Raw genomic sequence first — 21,424 nt, forward strand, 5'->3', positions numbered from 1 at the left:
AAGCAAGATGATGCATTACAAATCTGCCATATAAAACACTACACCGGCGGTAAAATTGCTCAGCCCAATTGCATTGGCCATTGGCTGTGTGTGTAATGGTGTCGGGAGTGTACGCACCCCTGATTGTGAGCCAGGGCTCTGGTCAGCCCACCCGTCGTAGATGTGCTGCCAACTCTCGCTTGGCAGGCACTTTGAAACCCGTCTTTACCTCTGCAGCGGTCAACAGTGTCAACAGCTCCGTCAGACCACATGTGTATGCGGAGCCTATGAATCAGTGTGACTGGAGCGTTTGTGTGTGCATGTGTCTTTCTAATGGGGTGTGATATGGGTTTTTGCAAAATGTGTGTGTGCAGCTGCTGCACATTTGAGTTTATACGTTTTTTTTTTACCTTCGCCTTTTTGAGTTTAAAGGGTTGGTCCACCCAAATTACAAAAAAACACATTTTGTCACTCATATCTCGAGGTATACAGCCATGCAGATAGTTTTGGTTTTGTATGCAAAAGTTTTCAGATATCCATCTCTGGGATTTCTGCCTCCACCACAATAAATTGGAGCTGAACGGAATTCGATTTATGGTGCTCACAGCCTACAAAAATTACATAAAACAAATTCAACAACGACATCTCTCCAGGAACAGTGTTCCCATTACTCTCAATAAGCCACAGACCTCACTGTCAACAGTTTTCATTGGGACTATTTCTTTGGTAAAACCTGGTTCCAATGAAAACTATTCAGAGTAACTGGAATATTAATATTTCTGTTGACTTTTTAACTTCTTCAATACCAGTACAAACTCATGATGTGCATCCAAACATCTTTAAAACACAGAGAACTTTATTTTAAATTCTAGTGGAAGTCTTAAAGTTTCCAAAGACAAAGTCAGGCTTAAGTTTGGGGAAATGTGTATAAAGTATTGGGTTCAAACATGTCACTGAGTGTAAAAATCATGCAGCTTCAATGACAAGCAGGAATAAAAAAAAAATACATATATATGATACCGTCAGACATTGCGGAATAAGAGGCTTAATGCTACTTAAAGGATACACAAATGACATTTTTTCAAATGCTCACATGTCCATATGTATATTGAAACAGGTTTTTGGCTGCTGTACTCGTTACTCCTGTTCATACCGTCCGTGAAGAGATCCCTTCCTGACCTGGCCTCCAGTTTAAAAGATGGGGAACGATGTGCAAAAATGGATTTTGAAGCTCAGGTAAAGCCTGAATTTTCCACTGCGATTCCAGTGTAAGCAAAACTGAGTCTAAGTTAGACAGATCAGGTGTGTATCTCCCAAACTTAAGATCTTTTTAATATAATTCTGTACGTTCTGTATTAAAATGAAGTCTCATTTTTGCTGAAATTGGAGTTTTGTTACAAAGAGATCTCTTCATGGCAGGTAAGGATGATTAAAGTGACCAAAAACTGTTTCAGCGTAGACATGGGGCTGTGAGTATTGTTTTAAGAAAGGCTTTAAAAATGTGAACCTATGTCTTAAAGTGGAAATGAAAGGAAACTGGATGAAAAGGGGTTAGATTTGTTTTTTTTAATGCAGTAAGCAACAAACTAAATTCCATTTGCCACCATTGTATTAAGTGGAAGCAGAAATCTCAGATATATACAAACCTAAAAACCTTTGCAAATAAAAACAAAACTATCAACATGGTGAGATACCACTAGATGTACAGTCACTGAGAAAACATGTTTTGGAGTTTACTTACTCATATTCACCACTGCCCTTTTGCACCTTGCTCTTAAAGCTCCCCAGAGATTTCACTTTAGGAAGTTTGAAGCTCAAATCCCCTCCTCCGCACACACACATACACACACACATACACACTCACACATACACACACTCTCTCTGAAACTTTCTCTATCTTTGCTTTCCCTCCATCTCTCTCTCTCTCTCTCTCTCTCTCTCTGTCTCTTACTCCCTCCTCTCAGCTCCAAACCATAAGAGCCAGACAGGAGTGCACACACAGACACACACTCATAAACACCCTCACAAAATATTCCAGCTCACATGCACGCACGCACTCACTGCACATGCATCAAGTGGAACCAATCCACAGTGCTGCACAGTAGTGAGGCTAACGGTGTGTGATTGAGAGAGGGGGTGGTGGAGAGAGAGAGAGAGAGAGGGAGAGAGAGAGAGAGAGAGGGAGCATTTACTCTCCCTCTCGCCAACTAAAGGAAAGCACCAGTGTGGAGAAGTTGCATGAAGCGAGTGGTTCCAACTGAGGACTTTCTTATCAGACCATGGAAGCCAAGAAGTGGAGGTAGAAGAACAAGAAGAGAGGGAAAAACCTTCCTGCTGGCTGAACAGGAGACCAGAATTTCATCAGAGGGATTACAGGACACTTCATATGTGCTCGTGTCATGGTGATATCCTACAAGATCGTCTTTTGTTGACAGGAGGAGCCTCTGTGTTTCTTGGATTTCCCGGGGATCAAAGTTTGTTTTCTAAGCAGAGTGTGTGAATGAAGTGTGCGGAAGCAGGAAACATGTCAAACGGACGTTTCAGTCACCTGTTGAGGGGAGTCTGGTTGATGTGGCTCTGGCAAGGTGAGTTCAGGCACTGTCTGCAGGATGGGTGTGTGTTTTTTTATTAAACCTTCCAGCTGTCTAAACAACTTTTTGAATATATAGTTTGTCTTTAATTACTCTCAGAAATCCACAGACATCTGTCCAGTGAGTGGTTGCAGATTTTGCCTGATTAAATTCGTATGGCGCCTCATTATCAATTTTTGATACAAATTTTTGAAGATACATCAAGATTGGTTTAAGAAAACTTTTAACTGATTATGGAGTTGCATAATCACAAGTTCTGTAAGAGTCAAAAATGCCCGTCAAATTCATTTTTAAGTTATTATTCCTGAAGTACGAGAATAACTTACTGCAGTGTAAATCTTGCATTTAGAATCTGATCTTAAAAGACTGTTGCAGATTTCCTCCTATAATCCAAATCTGTTTCATTATGAAAACAATGATATAAATGCTCTCTCATGTGAGAAATCAGCTGAACACTTGGGGATTTAGCTTAAAGAACACATGGCGGGACAGGGAGACAAAAAGGAAGAGATTATAACACAAAAACTCACAATTACGAGGAAGTTATTATGTAATTTGTCACAATTCAAATGATTTCCAAAGTTTAACACCACTTTGAAAAATAAAAACACAACCTCTGCTGATATTAGACTTATGAATAGCCGGTCTGTGTTCCCCCCTTCTCCTCTGTGTGTCTTCAAAGCATCAGTCGGATCTGTGGCCTGTGGAGGAGTCTAAAAAAAGGGCTCTGGCTGGTGCCTTTAAACAATGGTTCCCTAGGAGCAGGGAAGCGTGGCCCTGGAACTAATGTTGCCATTATGTTAATGGTTAGAATAACAGGAGACATCCATTACTGACCCTACCTCAGGCTGCTGTGCAGAGCTGATTGTCCAGCCGCCACAGCCTTGGTTGCGGAAGCGCAGCGTTTTGGCCATCAGGGCCAGTTAGGGTGATGGACGGCGGGAGAAAGACAGGAGGAGGCATCTGCCCAGTTTTAATCATCATCCAGCAACTCAGCGCCAACCCTACCCCTCCCTCCATCCATGGCTGCTTCAGCAGTGGACTGGTAGAGAATATCTGTGTTTTTCTTTTTCACGGCTCACGTCTAGTAGAGGAGACAGATGAGGTTGAGTTGCTGGCCTTAAACAGATGCCATGAAGAGCCAAGCAGTTATTCACCCCAAAGACAACAGAAAATAAATGAGAAACACTGATATCAAAGTGGAATTGTTTGGACTGCAAAATTTGTCTTAAGATTAATTCATGAAGTAATTTTGTGAAGAGAAAGCTTTCCATCACAGTGTATTTCACGCTGACGATTAAACGATGAAATATTGATTTCGTATTAAGACTTTTGCGCAACTCTTTGCTCGCCATTTTCTGACCACCTTTTGAACCCAAACTCTGACTTTAAAGCTACAAACATTGAGTTCTTGGAGTTCTGCCTCACTTGTTTAAGTTTTTGACAAAGATAAAAGTGACCAATTTGCTAAACGGAAGAGACTGCAGTAAATATTTGGATATGGTCCTTGGATGGGAACAGTATGTGATCCCACCCTATCACTATTTAATTTGTCAATGTAGTCTGAACAGAAAAACCCTTGATCATATTCATCTAAATTAAATCTTGGATGCAGCATTCCTATTTTTGGTCTGTAACGGTCCTGTTCCAACTTTAAACTTTCCAAGTATGTGAAACACCCACCGACAGATCTCCCAAAACTTCTCCAAACCGAGCATTTGGATTAAGGTGAAACCGATGTAATCTCAGCTCTAAAACATAAATGGACCATCAACTTCCCTTGTCTGATATCTACATCTTGACAGCCTCGACTATCCACCAAGAAAAGACACCACAATGTCAGATTGTCAGGTGCAATTATAATCAGGGATGCAATTATAATCAGGGATCTTCTCTGCATCTGTGTACTAGCTCAAAATCCAAAATAAGAGTCAGCGAAGTTTGAATAACAGCAGAAACTGTTTGAACATTGAATGAGCTACTAAATATGCAAATAACACATTTATTGATAAAAAAAAGCTGGATAGATGGATGTGTTGGCTTCATGTGACAGCTGTTTTATTCATGGTGAGAGTGTTGGATGCAGCAGGACGATCCATGTGTTGTTGCTTGGTGAACAAGAACCAGAGTTCGCTAACCACAGTGGAACTGGCAGCAGTGACCACTGGGCAAACCTCTGTAGATCCCTTGTCTAAATAAACGAGGCTGCTGGATTAACCAGCTTATGCTGTGATGAAAAGACAACAGTAGTCGTCCATGCGCTGCCCCGGGAACTGAGGGATACTCCTGGTCCGGCAGACCGCTATGAGATGCTGAGGTTAAAGCCCAAAAAAAGGAAGGGGGGACTCTGGGTTACAATAACACAACAGACCTCATGTTCTTTGGAAAACCTCTAAATCAACTTGACCCTCGCCTGACTTTGACAAAAGGGTGGAGGGAAGGAAAAGAGACAGAAGCAGAGTACTGCAGTGAGCAGGTGACGGTTTGTGTTTGCCTTCATTAGTCCCTGACAGGTTTAGAGTAATGTGGTAGCAAGTAGAGTAAGGGATTACGATTTTTAAATTTAGCAATTACATTACAGTTACAATCCCAGTAACACTCTGAAACTCTGACAATTTTGGGGTCGGCTTGTTTGCTGTCTAACTGGGAGCTTGATGGATGGTTAGTGTCAATTTCTTCTCTGTGCATTCAGACGACAGACTGCTGTGAGACTTGTTAGCTGAGCACAAGGGTGGAGGGAGGAGGTCAGCCTCCACCAAAAGATGAGAAATGTGCTTCCCAGAAAGTAAAAAAGTTGTCTTATTTACATTTGCAGACATTTGTTTGCTAAGCCTTCAGTTAGAGAACCACAGGACAGGACTTCTCTGGAGTGTTGCATTGGGTGAGTCACTGGGGCTAAGCTAATGTTAGCTGCTGATGGTCAATAAACACCTCCAAACAGTGCTAACTGCATGTTAAACCATAATGTCTTGTTTTTAACTTTTACACATGTTAAATAAAGAACATGTGACGTGTGTGTGGTGGTGGTGTAGAGGTTCTGTAGCTGTTTAAAGACACCTTTGATGGAGTTGGACTGAATAATGACAGTAAACTCGGAACTCATCGCCTATCGTCTGACGACATTGTCCGTTTTAGGGGAAATGGACAATGTTTGGGATATTTGGGCCAAGACTTCCTCTTCTGTGCACCGGTCATTGTTTAAAGTCTGATTAGCAACTTGCTAAAGCAAATTGAAAGCAATTTGTTCTTTTAGTACACGAGTTGAAAGTTTATGGAAAACCAGATATGGGAACGGAAACCAGAACGCTTCTGATACCAAAATCTTGTCCCTTGCCTACAGATTCTGCATTCATATGAAGATATGTTTACAGACATTAAGTAACAAGTAACATCACTAATTAATTTCGCTGTTGAGTAATGAGTAATGTAATTAATCTTTCAATTAATAACATGCAATGAGTAATTAATTACATTTTTTAAATAATCTGCCCAACACTGGTCCCCTATAGGTGTTTTTTTTTACCATATAGGACAACAGAACTGATCCTGAGCTGGTCCACAATCACAGGAGAGAAAATAATCAGAGTAGTCCAAATGTGCCCAACCTCGTCCATCTTAAAACCAAAACTAATATAATAGTTCCACAAGATTAAGCAAGAGAGCTGCAGAGAGTCAGGACATCCAAAATGGCTTCCACTGAACAGCAGCTTGAATGAAAAACAAAACAGTTGTCCCTGTTGCTGTGGTCAGTGAGATATTTATATCCTGTGTTTGTGTGCGCTGACCTCTGAGTAGAAAAACAAAGAAAAAACTGCAAATCGGACAACTGCACAGAAAATATGCAGCTACGCAGTCACATTTCATGATGGATTATGGGTAGTACTGTCAAAAGAGGAGATAATTTAATGGGAAATAATTTTATCCATCAGTATGTTGGAGGCAGTAAATTTCACTTCCTATTAGAAGACCAATCCAGGTATCTAATAACAGTGGTTCTCAACTTTCTAAAAGGCTACAAGATAGACTTGAGAATTGGAAGATAATGAACAGGATAAGACAGAAGAAGAAAACTAATTTCCGCCACATAGATATTTTTTTTTAGTTTTTTATTTGGACTTTTCTCTAAACTTTGCTTTTCCAGCAAAATGTTACTGCCTCTTTTGGCTTCTAACAGTTATACAAATTAAGCAATCGAGGAAGTTGAGAAGGGAAAATAACTCTTTGGTAACCACTGCTCATAACTTATAGACATATGCAACTTTTGACAAGAGGTTGCAAGTAGGCAGGTCTTCATTGTATGAGGTCACAAGCCAAAAAAAGGTTGGGAATCTTATATCACCTACCCAAAATCTGGAGGACAACTCAGCGACTTCGAGTGGCTGAAAAAGCAGCTGCGAACTGTGAATGATATGCAGCAGTCAACTAAATATGTAGACTGGAGGAGATCTCTGAGCTACTGTAGCATTTCATATTTCTGCTCACACACAGAAAAACACACACTTCACCTCACTAATCATGTGTAATTCCAGCAATATGAAGAAGCCTCACCCCACCCACCTCCGCCCCTCATCCTCCTGACCAACTTCATTCACCTCATCAACCACTGACAGACACACAGAGAGAGAGAGAGAGAGAGGAAAAAAAAAAACAAAGGCAGGAAAAAAGAAAGGAGGAATCTGAAATCCATCCAGGAGAAATGAGCCGTAAACATCATGGCTTTTTCATTAGGGGAGGGGAGCAGTAATCAGTGAAGGGGGAAGGTGGGTGAGGTGAGGTGAGGTGAGGCAGGCCAGGAGGGCACGGGCACTTCAGGGACACTTTAAAGGGTCTTGTCCTGCAGCACTGAGGCAACGAGAGATGAGAGACAGAAATTGACTTTACAGGACACCATAAAAAAAAAAAGGGAAACACATGAGGAAGTAATTAAAATACTGGTGGGATATGTCCAGCTTCACCATCAATTCAGTATTCAAACATCATCTCTGTGACAGAAAATAGATACCTTCCCTCACCTTCAGTAAACACCTAAACAGAAGCAGCAATGAAACCGACAAAGGCTTCTCTCTCTATTGAACGAGGCACAGGGTGGACTTTAACGCCAAGCACTTGATTCCTCCTGCAAGCCCTGAATCAAAAGTGCCTGGATCTGGGTCTTGTTTTTACAGGATAACTCCGAATAAAGAAGTACATAAAGCTGTATTTTGACTTTGGCGCTGTGGATGAGACATGAGAGAGGGGAGCGAAGGCTGCCAAACCGTAATCACAAATGCAAACAAACAAACAGAGTGCAGCTTGGAGGTCCTTTTATAAATGGTGTCCCTTCTACAGTATAAATCAATGTGTACAGTGTATTTTTGTGAACGTGCGTGCATGCATCCGTGCGTGTGTGTGTGTGTGTGCGTGTGTGTGTAAACAGGATGAATATGGAAGCTCAAAGACAGGTAGATTATTTTGGCCGGTCATCAGTCAGCAGAAGGGCAGGCCGGTGGCAGCGGTGTGTTGGTGATGATGACAGACTGACCGTCCCGACCACACGCAGGTCACAGGCTGCTGCACTGACCCCTTGTGGCAGAATCATGATACTACATGTATGTGTCTGCTTGTAATTCAATATCTGTGGTGTGTTGTTCAGCTGGTCTTGACAGTGAAATCAGGTTCACTACAGCACAGCAGAGAGGCAGGAAGATGAAGAGCATCCTGCCCAGTGTTTAGGCAAGGCTTGCACATGATCTGATTGGCCCATCTTGCTCTCAGTCAACATATTAATAATACTGGTCCTCATAAAAAAAACAGCTATCACAAGTGGTTGTTACCCCTCTTTACGAGTTGCTATGGTGATCCAAGCAACATAAACGTATGTGCACATCACAGCTGTGTGTGTCCTTTTCCTCAATGGGGGAAGAGCCTGTAAAGAGTTCACTGAATATTGATTATGAACTATCCATATTCTAGGTGTTGACCCTTGACCCCTATAAAGTCACAGAGGTTATTGACATGTTTGCGTAAAACCTGAGTAAAAGTTACTTTAAGTTAGTGCTGCAACCAACAATTATTTTTATTATCAATTAATCGGTTGACTATTTGTTGACTATTACCGTTTCTCAATGAAGCAGTTATTCATTTGCTCAATAAAACAACAAAGGAAGGGGGAAAAAATCTAAATTTTTTAAATAATTTTCTTTTCAAAATGTTCAAAAAAAGTTCAAAACCCAAAGATATTCTGTCAACGTATTTGACCTTCAGAACTATTCGTGTATGCTACATACATAAATAATCAATTATAAACTTTGAAAGCAACTACTCACATTGTGGCTACATCAGTATTAAAGTTTGAGGTTTTTTTGGTTTTGAAAGATGCACCAAGCACGTTACTGTGACAGGGAGGTGCAGACTGCATTAGGAGGAAGTTTTAGGGGCCATAGTGGAAAAATAAATCAGTGGGAAGCATTGCAGGGTAAAACTAATGATATTTGACTGCCTATGTAGGAAGTGAATCAACTAAAATAGTCCCCCATCTCCTCCAAATTGAGATGGGGGTTGGATATTATCATATGTATTACAACATTGCCTCACTTGTGGTTAGAATAGGCTCTTTTGTAGAAGAATACTTAAAACCTCACGATGAGCAATTTTGTTTTACTAAGCTCTGCTTTTATGAGCACTCTTTTAGTAAATGCAACCATATGCCCAACTGGAATGAGATCCAAGAGAGGGAAAGGGGCTGAATGACAAGTGACCTCAAGAAACACTCTATAGAAATGCTTTGGCAAAAACAGAAACTCAAATATAGCAACCCAAATGACTCCACATCACATACTGTGACTTTTGCCTCTCTGTCCATTCATTGCGCTGTGTGTGAGTAACCACTTAGGGAACATGTTGCATGCAGCTACAAAGGGTGGATAACAGAAAACAGACCGATTGGATGACTTGCAAAGAGCAGTGGAAATTAATTAATCCTGATTAGTATTTCTGCTTCGAGTTCTCCCGTGGGAGCGCAGCTGGGTCCGACTGACCGGGTTCCCTCTCCAGCTGCAGTGACATGGAGCATAAGCAAACACATCACTGCATGAGGAAAATTGCAAACATGTTTCAATGCCTGTGACAGGAAAAATAAGTATTAATCATATAAACAAATTGACAGACTGCTTGAAGAAGGAGAAATGTGCCCTGAGTTTAAATTTGGTTTTCGTGGTCTGTGACTTTGCACTTCAAACATTTCAAGATGTACATATGTGTGCGTCTGTCCGTGTGTGTGTGTGTGTGTGTGTGTGCGTGCATCAGGTGGAAGGATGCTAGGAAATGACTGAGCTGCACACATGTCTGTGGTTGTGGTCAGCATATGGGAAGCATTCCAAGAGTAAGGGGAACAAAAAATATCCTCTCCGTCTGTGACGCTAACAAGGTTAATAAATGCCGATCTTTCAGGCTCCATCTTGGAGCTTTTTACAGAAAAAGCCATAGCAAGTCAACGTCACACATTTTCCTTTAAAAATTCCTCATTTTCTTTGAGCCCCTTCTGCTCAGTCATAAGAGAACAAATTGATCTGTGGCTCAAACTGGGGTGTTAGCAGTTGACGCTTCCACAACTAACTCCCGGCTCAACTGAAGGCTCAACAGGTGACCTTCTCCCCATGTGCATCCAAAGTCAAATGAGAGAAAAGTGGACTAAGATTACACCCATAAAGCTGTCTAACGCAGATGACCCTGAGAAAGTTGAGAAAGTGAGAGCGAAGAATGCAAGAGCTATGGGGATAACAGGGACCATAAGGGAAAAGGAAAAAGGAAATAGAGGAAAAAGTGAGCTGGATACGCCGACCTGAGAATAAAAATGAGTGGATGAAAACAAGAATCTGTGAGAACTCATCCCCCTGGCTTTTTGACATTTGTTTTAGGAGGATGAAACTTAAGTAATCATTTTCATGAACACAAAAATGCACACACACACACACACATTGCCCAGACCCCAGTGTTGCAACCATGAGGGTGCAATCAGAAAATCTTCTTGCCTTTGTGTGAGCTGAAACCAGATCGGAGCGATCTGCATTGCAGTGTTGACAACTCACACATCTCTGTGCAACAACAAGTGGACAGAGCAGAAAGTGCAGTTATGACCACTGACAGGCAGACAGATTGCAGATGTGCACGTGTCAGATCAATAAATGTTATAGAGTGAATAATGCTTTCATTTGGATTAACTTCACTGTCAGTGTATGGGAAAACTCAGGCAAGAACATTCATCATCAAAAGTGTTTTTTTGAATCATATTATCAACAGATGTTATTGGCTCAGCTGGCTGCTGCTGTCAGTGACCCTCTGTTTGCTTTATCTCAGTGATAGAAATACATACATACAAATATGCGCACAAACACACAATCACCTACACACACACACCTCCTGCCTCCAAGCAAAACCCCAAAACAAGGACTGTGTGTTGCAGCTGCAGGCTGATTGGAGTGACAAGCCAAAACTTTTTGCACCATGGCCAACATCCTGATTCACAGCTATATATGGTTTCTATAGCACCCACTCACCACTCATTACATGGAAAATTTACCAAAATTACAGCCCTGAAACAGCTTGCAGTCAACCAGAATTGTGTTTACATGTAAGAGGGAGAAGATGTGAATATCCCCCTATGGCTATTATTTGTTCCGTTCATTTTATGATGAAGGAGGCCGATAATCGTCTCTGAACTGAATAATTTTAGTCTACATCCACCACTGAAGGGCCCAAAATCAGCCTGGAAATCTAAATGATGTATAATGGAGCCTCTGTGTTTATCTGATTGGATAAATGTGATTATTTACTCACTGTTGTCTAACTTCCTCTGCAGTTGTTGCTGGGACTGGGAGTAAACTATGGGAGGTGCCCTCAGTCTCCTTCACTTCCTCCTCCAACCTCAGCGAGAGCCTGCAGTGGGAGCCCCACTGTCAGTACCGCCACCTACAGGACACAGTGAGAATCACAGCAGATATTCCCCCAAGACTGGATGGCACCTGGGTGTCAACAAGGTAAATTTTCATAAAGGTGTACCAAGTAGCAACGACAAGCAGTGAAGGATTAAATTAAGGTTGAACACACTCTCTCTCTCTAATTGTTATATACTGTATAGATTAGTGGTACTATACTGTATAGATTACTATAGATAAACTGTAAAAAAAATAAATAAATTCAAAAAAAGATAGTCATCATTTTCAAAAAACTGAATTCAAATTGATATAGCCACAGCTGTAGAGGCTCAAGACTTGGACTTCAGTCTCAGAAATGAGGAGTGAAGACTTGACTTGGACTTGAATGCTATAAAACTTGGATTCCTAAAGACTAAACTTAACTTGAGATCTGAAGTCATACCTCAGGTTTTCAAGACCTTGTAAAATCCTGGAAAACACAATAAAAGGAAGACAGCGTCCGGCTGGCCTTGCAAAGCCGCACTTTAGCAGCTGTTTTCAGTCATAAAGCTCTAAAATCCCTCCGTATGCTACCTTCAGCCAAACAGCCAACAGATACGGTTTGGGATGAGCAGGTGAACATAGTGGAGCGTTTAGCAGCAGATCTAGATATTTCTTTCAGGAGTTGGTGGAGACCAAAAACAGATCTAAAAGGAGAGTGGAAATCACACTTACATTCACCAGGCGGACACAAATACGACTTCAAATTCATGATAATATTTCACTTTGTCTGCTGGATGTGCTAATAGGCAACTGTTTGTTGACAAGTTCACCATATCAACTTTATAAGGTGTTGTATATAGCTTGTTGTGGACCCAAGATGTTCGGTTTAATTATTGGGCCAAAACATTGAAAGGATTTGGTTTTAGTTACGTAAAAATACTATTAACAACCTCAAAAGAAAAATGTGCAAACACCTGACACACTTTTGCTAATGAAGATGTGAACTTGACATAAGAAAAGACTTATCTGGTTATGCCACGACTAATCACTTACTTTAAACTCTTAATTTCTCTCCCCTCGTGTTCAGATGTGAAGTTCGGCCCGGTCCAGAGTTCCTCACCCGCTCCTACACCTTCCACCCCACCCGTCACTTCCAGGCCCTGCAGCACTACTACACCGACAGCGGCTGCGAGGACCCGGCCTACTCCCTGATGATAAGGGGGAAGCTTCGGCTGCGTCAGGCTTCCTGGATCACCCGCGGAGGCACTGAAGCCGAACACCACCTCAGCAAGGTGGGCATCGTGGTCCACAGCCTGGCAGCCAAACAGAGGCTGGCCTCCAGGCTGCCTCCATCCTGTGTGGGTCTGACCCTGGGTCGAGTGGTGCCAGGGAAGCTGTATGAGTTGTACAACACCAGGGCAGGTAGGGGATGTCTGGCAGCGCTGGGCTTCTCCATGATGGAGATGGGTCTGATACGGGTGGAGACACAACACCACAACCATGGAGGGAAGGTCCAGGAGCTGTTCTTAGGGGACATACACACTGACTGGACTCAGAGGACTAACTACAGACCTACAGGGTACCAGCAGCCACTGCAGAACGCCATGGTGAGACATGAGAGTGTATTTTTTGTTTGTTTGTTTTTATTTAACACAGCAAATCATCGGAGAAACAACCTGAGAGATTAATTGTAGCAGGCAGAGATACTCCCAACATCTTGTACTGTTGCTGCTGCTGAGCTGTTTGGGTTTCAGTGCCTTCTGGACACTTCAACTTTAAACAAGGTCAAGAAGAAACTTTCAAGTCCAACTTTAACTGTTGTGTCTGGGAGTGCAGAAAGTGTTCAACCTTTCCCCCCCAATCCTACATTTTCACACCTGGTGAAAATTGGAAGAAAACTAATCATAACATTTTATGTAATTACCACAGTTGGTATCAAAAGTGGTTTTTATGAAGAATCAGGAAATGTACATGATCAAAAAGCCTCAAGTGATTAATATGAACTTGAAGCAAAGTTCCCAAAATGGGGGTTGGAGCTAAATTCTGCTACACACAGTTATGTTAATTTTTCAGAATTTTCTCTAATCGTTGCTACTGTCTTGTGAAAAAAATGTATAATTTACCTTTTCAGATCCAAATCGTTTTGACTAAACCGCTCACAACTTACAGATCTACATGCAACTTTGACGAAGGGTCACACTGAGATGTTGATTCATATTAAGGGATAATAAATAAAACCATTAGTCAATCAACTGGAAACTAACCATCGTCATCAATTTTGATAATTAATCATTCAAGTCATTTATCAAGCAAAAATGTCAAACAGTTGCTGGTTTCAGGATCTTAAATGTGAGGATCATAGACTTTATAGAAAGATGGACGTAGCGGTGTGTGATGTCACCCACTGATTTGCATTGGAGCTGGTTTGAAGCCCAGAGTTGCTGCTTATGGTCAGCGCCATCTTTTTCTGCTCTGGAAAACACACCCCGCTACCTCAAACCAAAGCGAACACTAGTGAACTTACTGTGAACACCTAGCGGTGCACACTTGGGCTAACATTAGCTACTTTAGCTAAAGTGTGCTAACAGGGCAGGTATCGTTATCAAGTAGCATTAAACTTTGAAATATTGTGACAATAATCAGGAGCAAACTGTCAATCACAGCTGTCAATCAACGCCCACACGACAGAAATAAAAGCTACTATTAGGCTTCAAATCTTATTAACAGAGCAATAATTTCCAAAATGACCACCAGCACACTTGTGTTGCAGAATTTAGTGATTTAGGCCAAATTTCACTTGTTGAAAAAAATTATTGACTCACTATTTCTAGAGAGAAGTTGATGCTTTTTAAATGGGAGTCAGTTGGATCCAGCATCTAGTTGGTGGTGTTGCACTCTAGGTACCTCCGCATTGACTTCAGCCTCAAGCCATTGTAGTTGCTGCTTGGTGAGGATTTGTTGCTTTTTTCTGCTTTATGTCAGTGTAACTTTTCTTTAGGTTTTGGACTCTTGGGCAAACAAAACAATTTAAAGATGCTCCATTGGGCTGAAAATTTATATTTTTCACAATGAACAATTAAGCAGTTAAACAAATAAATAATTGAAATATTAATCTATAAACACGTCTCATCTCTCCTGAATCTTTTCAGCATCACATCCACCCCTGTCCTGTGTGCGCCCTGGTGTACCGCTCCACAGAGCAGCGCCCCCCAGTGTTGCCTCGCAGCCCTGCAGCCCATCTGTCTCTGGCCGGCCGCTGGGTCAGCCAGCACTGCGAAACCCGTCCCAACGTCCTCTTCCTCACCAGAGACTTCACCTTTGATTCTGACCAGCACGCGTGGGAGGGCATCTACCGGCACTACTCTGACCCCGCCTGCTCTCAGCTCACTTTCACCCTGAGAGCCTCTGGCCACTACGCTCAGGGAAACCCCTCTGCCAAGGTGTCAGGAGCCACTGAGTTTGTGTTCAAGGTCACCCAGGTGAGCGTTACAGCCATAGAGGAGCCCACAGCTAAGTTGCTGAACGGGACGAGGCCAGGAAAGTGTGGTCAGGCTGGAGGCTGGGAAGTCGGGGTGGAGCAGGACTTGACTCCCACAGACGGGTGCACAGTGCTGGGCATCAAGCTGCCACATAAGGAGTATGAGCTCTTCAAGACTGAGCTGAACCACAGGAAACACCCAATGCTGCTCATCGGAGAGAGGCCGACTGACGGGTCCAGCCCCGACCGACCGCAGAGGAGACCCACCTCCTTTCAGGCTCCCTTGGTGCTTTGCAGTGGGGGGGAGACATATCCCTCGTATCGCCATGGCTCAGGTTTTAACAGCAAGCAAGTCCAGTTAGCTGCCAGTGGGACAGAGAGGCTGGCACAGGTGATGTTACTGGTGTTTGGATCTGCGCTGTGCAGCTGGATCTGTGTTTATTAGAGACATTGTTCACGAATCAAGCCTGCTACACAGCTGAAGTTGTTGATGAACATTGTCTTCTGGCAGCTTTCCTTCACTCTCCTTCTGTATGATGTTGACTACATGTGTGGTCGAGAAAAATCATGAGACTTTCAGGAGAGCTGAATTTTTTTTTTTAAATCTGCTTGCTATGTTGGATTGCCAACTGGCTTTCAGATGCTGCCAGTAGGTTCACTTTAATGACTCTTAACTTCAGCTCTGTTTCTACCTAAAACTTATCTGTATATAAACCACCAATATATACAAATGCCATCATTTCAGTATGTAAAAATATATTCTTTTGTACAATGATCAAACAGATGTTCTCACTTCACGGATCAATTCCCTTTTCATATTTCTTAGTAAATGCTGTTTTCTTGTATTATTACAAAACATGATCACAGTGTTGAAATGTGGATCAGTTATTTCCACATCAAACTGCAAGCCATGGACATTCCAGCAGACTTCACAAGAGGGTTCATTTTCAGCCAAGATGCAATATAACTAATGCACTTTGAACATTGTTGTCTCAACAAACTGGAAAGAAAAACACCCGAAAAGTAGAAAACGTGTAATCAGCACTCTAATTGCAAACATCTTCATTGGTCAAATGCCACTGTGGTGTGAAAAGTTGCTTTATCTCCCCCCCTTTAAAGCTCGTGCATTAGCCTGCTTCTCTATCAGCAGTCAACCTAAACAAATCAAATTAATATTTATTTTATAATCATTTATACATAAGATGTTGGTCTAATATTTTAGTTAGTTCTGCCATTTAAAGGTCTAGTGTGTAAGATTCAGTGGCATCTAGTCGAACAGACTTGGCAGAAATGGAATATAATATTAATGTTTTAATTAGTGTGTCGTCACCTGAAAATAAGAATCATGTTTTCATTACCTTAGAATGAGCCCTTTATATCTACATAGAGAGCGGGTCCTCTTCCACAGATGCCGCCATGTTGCACCGCTATGTTTCTACAGTAGCCCAGAACAGACAAACCAAACTCATAGCCACTGTAGGTTCTCCTAAACACTTGGGGAGGGGAAGGGAGAGGTATTCATTTGGTTGCAATCTGCCACCTCTGGATGCCACTAAATCTTACACACTGGTCCTTTAAGAAGTGATTATTTTCTGTGTATTAAAAATGGCTTTTCATAACATTTTGTGTTTGATTAGTCTTTAGAGTCTACAGCCACATAGCAGCTCTGTGAGGCTGTACCTCTGCACAGTGGTGCTATGAGCTAATGCTAACAGCATACTAACATGCTCACAATGTCAGTGGTAGTTTGTTTAGATCGGTACTCAAATACAAGTCTGAGAGAATTTACAACATATCAAAGGTCCAGTAAGGATACATTACATGATGATATTTCAATACAAAATTAGTTTACAATTATTCTACTGGAGTCTTGATATCACAACTTAAATTGGTTCAGTTTTGTGGTTCTTACCTTCATGGTCTGGGTAAAGTTCAAATTGGGGATGTTTGATGTCATAGTGCCGATTTGTGTTCCCACTCCATTATGGCCACTGTTTCATTGCAAATCGTGTATCTCTCAGGCCAGTCATCCCTAAATGCATGTTTTTCACTGTCTACTTTCCTTTCTTTTGTATTAGCTAGTTTTGAACAAGCCATTTTACTTTATCAACCAGAGCTCCTACACTCCACAGCAACTTTGCTAACTGCAGCGACTAATGGGGCTTTATGACTGAAGACAGGTCAGGTGACCAATGTGTCACTCAAAAGTAGTCCTGGTCAGGCTGAGGTTAAATTGGTTCCTGGTCTGGATTAAATTATTCTTCAGTCTGGATCGGAGATCACCTATCGAGTATGTGTGATTTAGGAGATAATGTTTGTTCGCCATCTAGTAAACCAAAGTATTGGACAAATCAAAAATTTGACCCTTTGAACCTGTTGTTGGTGTTACATTAAAAGTCAGAGGATCAGCAAAGTCATTGCAAGTCATCTTGAGGGGAATATAAATGGATGTACCAAATTTCAGGGCAATCCGTCCAATAGTTGTTGAAATATTTCACTCAAAACCACAAATGTCAGCCTCATGGTGTTGCTATGGAAACATAAGGGTGTCAACAAAGTGAGTGGCATCAATCCTCTGGGGAACATTAATGTCTGTACAAAATTTCATGCAAACCCATCCAATAGTTGTTGAGATATTTCAGTCTCAACCAAAGTGGTGAACCGACCATGTGGCCGACCGACAAAAGTAAAAATTAAAGTTTACTTGTGAGATATTCCAACGACGCTGTTTTATCTCAAGAACCAAACATAAAGTTGGGACTGTATCATCAGGGAGGAACCAGGAGCTGGATTTTGTCTGTGGTCTGATTTGAAGCCCAGATAGTGGGTGAGCGCACTGCCGTTTGATAAATAACTGTCATATGGCTCACACATTACACAAGACATTCCAGCACAGGTCCAACTGCTGAAAACTCAGAGACGGATATCATATTGGATGCACAGTGCATCACTAGAATGTGCAGCCGTCAGCCAACAGAATTGATTTTGCAGTCGTTCTGACAATAATAAATGAGCCGAGAGGAGCAGCAGTTAGGAGACAACGGAGGAATATATATAGCTCCAGATTTTCAGTGTTATGACTGAAGCAAGTGAAGCGTCATGCTGTGCAGAGAGATATCCTCCATTTGGAAAATCATGACACCTGCTTCTACATAATGACTGCAGCTCAGCTCAGTACAGGATATCACTGAAAATTATTAACAGTCATTTTTATACACAAAACATTTTGAATTTATATGTAAATCAGTACTTTGGAACTGATGAGAAATGAAAACTAAATCCTGAAAGTTTTTTTTTTTTTAATTTTTCCCGTAAAAAGACAAGTTGCAATTCTTTGAAATGCCCTGAAAACATATTTTCTTAATCAGTGTCTTTCTTTGAGTGAGTCCAGCAAGTACATAAACAAACAATTTTCTGTTACAACATTTTTTGGTGATTTCACATGAGAGATTTCTGAATTTGTTTTTTTTTCTGAGCTTCAGTGGTGTGAAGTGTGTGGGGCTATGTTGGGAAAGGTTCATGCCACATACTTGCATGCACCAATCAGGATTCAGAAATATCTGAATTAAAAGGTGATGACAGTTGGAGGTTGTTACCTGTACTGTAAATCAAATATGATCAAAACACATTCATTTAGTCCCCCCCCCCCCCAATTATTGATGAATTATATAATGTTAAAGCTGCAATAATTAATTTTGGGTCAAGTGGAGGCAGCAGAAACAAGCTGTGAACACAGCATTGACATATTATCACTTTTATATGAGTTGATGCCTATTTACACATCCAGCCTACAAATTCATTCAATCTCCTTTTAGCTCTGTTTTGGTCTCCACCAACTCCTGAGAGGAATATCTGGCAGTTGCTAAATGCTCCACTATGTTCACCAGCTAGTCGATAACTATTGTCTGTTTGCTGTTTTTTTGCTGGGCAGCTCACATACAGTTGTTTTTTAGAGCTGAAAACATCTGCCCGCTGATGCCGAAACAACGCTATGCAAGATGTGAGAAAAAGCAATGAGATGAAAGACGCTATAAAGCCCCACAAAGCTGAGTCGGCTGATAGTTATCTGTGGATTCATCACCATGAGCGACCACTTTCACATACAAGCAGTCATGTAATGTAGTGTAATTAATGTAAAAAAAAATATATCGATATAGCCACTTAAAGATCTGAAGCCTACTTTTCAGGGGGTTTATCATTACACCATTCTTCCTTGTCACAGCTTTAAAATGAGGAAATGAGGGGGGAAGAAAAAAGTTGTAGCTTCCGAAAAAAGTAAAAAATTGACTAAATAAATAAATAATGTTAGCTTTAGTTGGCTCTTTAGTGTTGAAATAGTGGGGACAGAGAACGAAAGAAAGAAAGAAAGACAGAAAGAAAGAAAGAAAGAAAGAAAGAAAGAAGTTGTCCTTTCCAGGGGCTACATGCTGTTCCTATTAACTCCTGCGAGAATCATGATGGCAGCTGCTAGCCCCATGAGGTCATCCTTGGATGGGGAATATTGGTCTGTAACCCCCCCAAGACAACAAAAGAAGACCATAGTTCAAGAGACAGAAGAACTGAGCATGGATAAGTGACATTTATCTGTACAAGAATATGCAGAATTTGTCACTGAATGAATGGACTCGAATCTCGCTCCCTTCGCCACAGCCACACAGATCCGCCCAGGTTGTGCGTTGGAGATGGCTGGGTGGTGATGATGACTGAGCGAAGGGCCAGGGGCAGAACAGCTTTTCATAGTCTGTTTGTGGTTTCTGTTGCGCACCATAAAGTAGAGAGATTGTCAAGGCAGAAAGGAGCACGGAGCCAACCTGTTAGCAATCAGACCCAGTGGCTTATTGAATACATCCATTGAAAGAAGATGAAACACAGACCTGATTTAGTTGGTAAAGTAAAAAAGCTAGAATAATTACTTTCTGGAGGGGTTTGACTTGATCAGTTGATCAGTATTTGTATAATTCTTGGAGCTCAGTTAGATGAATAGTTCACTGTTTCAAGAAATACGCTCATTCGCTTTCTTGCAGAGAGAAGATTGATACCACCCTCAGAGAGTGAGAGTGAGAGTGGTATTGATATTCTCATCTAACTCTTGGAAAAAAGCAAATAAGGGAATTTCCCAAAATATTGAAATATTTCTTTAAGACAAAAAAAAAAAAAAAAAAAATCCTGTGACACGGAATGAAGTTTTGCATTACTTAATATTTTAAAAGCAAACTAAGCAGCTACCAAAAGCAACACAAGAATTAAGGGACGCATGTGGTCATACATGAACAAAAAGGCCAAAATTCCTTCACTGAACAAGCAGTTGAGTCCTTCCAGACTACAAGTTACATCCAAAATTATGTCAGTCCTGCAATAAATGTAATGAGGGAACTTTAAAAGGGTCACAAGCACCAGAAGCAAAGCAAAAAAAAAAGGCCACATGGGCCACTGTAACGCATGCACGGCTGATATTTTTCTTCACTGTTTTGTTTTTTTTAAAATTTCTGTTGGGACTATGCACGACCGAACCTTTTAATATGACTTTGGGAAGAATGTTCCTATAGACTGTAAAAAAAAGGAAAACAAAACAAGCCCTAAGGAGTTTCCTTTCAGCTAAACCAAGTTTCCAAACCACAAACAGTTTGGTGGTTTAGTCTGACAAATGTTCTGGTAAGAGAAAGACACAGTGCTGCTTTTGGACAGAGACGCAATAGAAAACTCAGCAGAGGTATGTTTTTTTTTTTTCTCTCTGTCATTTTCTCTCCCATCTCCTGCCTTCCCATAAAAATCTTACATATGCAGTTAATGCACACGCACACATCATTGAGATGACATCAGTGCAGTAGTACAGTTAACTTCCAACCTCTCGCACTCATTCAAATTTCAGACTCTGTCAAGAAAATCCCATTATTTCTATAAGAATATGAGCTGCAGCTGCCCTATAAAAGATAGCATCAGTCATAACTTGGCTGGCTCAGTTGAAACAAATGAGTTTCTATTGAAAAATGTGTCCTCTTGGCTCGGGGACAAATAAACCAAGCGTTGTGTTTTGCCCACAGAGATGCAGCACGGGGCAGCGGCTGCACTTTCCTGCTTGATCTCATGCCAAACAAAAAACGGGCTCCTTTCTGTCATGACCTCATGCTCATATACTTAACCAACTACTGAACAGATCCCGCCTTTCTTACTGCACATTCCAGCCTGTAATTTTCTTTTTCTACTTTCTTGGTAGAAATCCTTAAAAGTCAAAGTTGTTCTGCTTGAAAAAAAAGGCCCCTGTCACTGATGTATTACATTATCAGACTGTTAATACTGTTGTATCAATGTGTGAGGAACATTTTACTGTTGTAGCTGGTGAATATGGAGCTTGTTATCACTTTATTTACAGTTATTTACAGTTCGGTAGGAGTCGTGAGATGATAAATGGAGTTGGAGACAAGAAAAGGCAAAGTTCTGCTACTCCAATTTGTATTCATTTTTCAGGGCTTTGAATTGAATCT

General features: G+C 41.3%; 1 protein-coding gene across 1 annotated transcript; it reads left to right on the plus strand.

Moving 5' to 3' along the window:
* Nucleotides 1-2,031: 2,031 nt before the first annotated feature.
* On the plus strand, nt 2,032-18,564 carry apcdd1l (adenomatosis polyposis coli down-regulated 1-like). The gene is made up of 4 exons (XM_067586758.1): nt 2,032-2,564; nt 11,407-11,584; nt 12,552-13,071; nt 14,614-18,564. Exons 1-4 carry the CDS (start codon nt 2,480-2,482, stop codon nt 15,385-15,387), a joined length of 1,557 nt encoding a protein of 518 aa, XP_067442859.1. The 5' UTR covers nt 2,032-2,479; the 3' UTR covers nt 15,388-18,564.
* The last annotated feature ends 2,860 nt before the right edge of the window (nt 18,565-21,424 follow it).

Source organism: Thunnus thynnus, chromosome 4, assembly GCF_963924715.1.
Source record: "Thunnus thynnus chromosome 4, fThuThy2.1, whole genome shotgun sequence".
In the NCBI taxonomy this organism is placed as follows: domain Eukaryota; kingdom Metazoa; phylum Chordata; class Actinopteri; order Scombriformes; family Scombridae; genus Thunnus; species Thunnus thynnus.

What these genes read in the sequence shown, in the direction of transcription:
- apcdd1l (XM_067586758.1), top strand. Translation starts at nt 2,480, where the DNA reads ATGAAGTGTGCGGAAGCAGGAAACATGTCAAACGGACGTTTCAGTCAC. An exon ending in GTTGATGTGGCTCTGGCAAG is followed by an intron (nt 2,565 to 11,406) that starts GTGAGTTCAGGC and finishes CTTCCTCTGCAG; the next exon opens with TTGTTGCTGGGACTGGGAGT. An exon ending in GGCACCTGGGTGTCAACAAG is followed by an intron (nt 11,585 to 12,551) that starts GTAAATTTTCAT and finishes CCTCGTGTTCAG; the next exon opens with ATGTGAAGTTCGGCCCGGTC.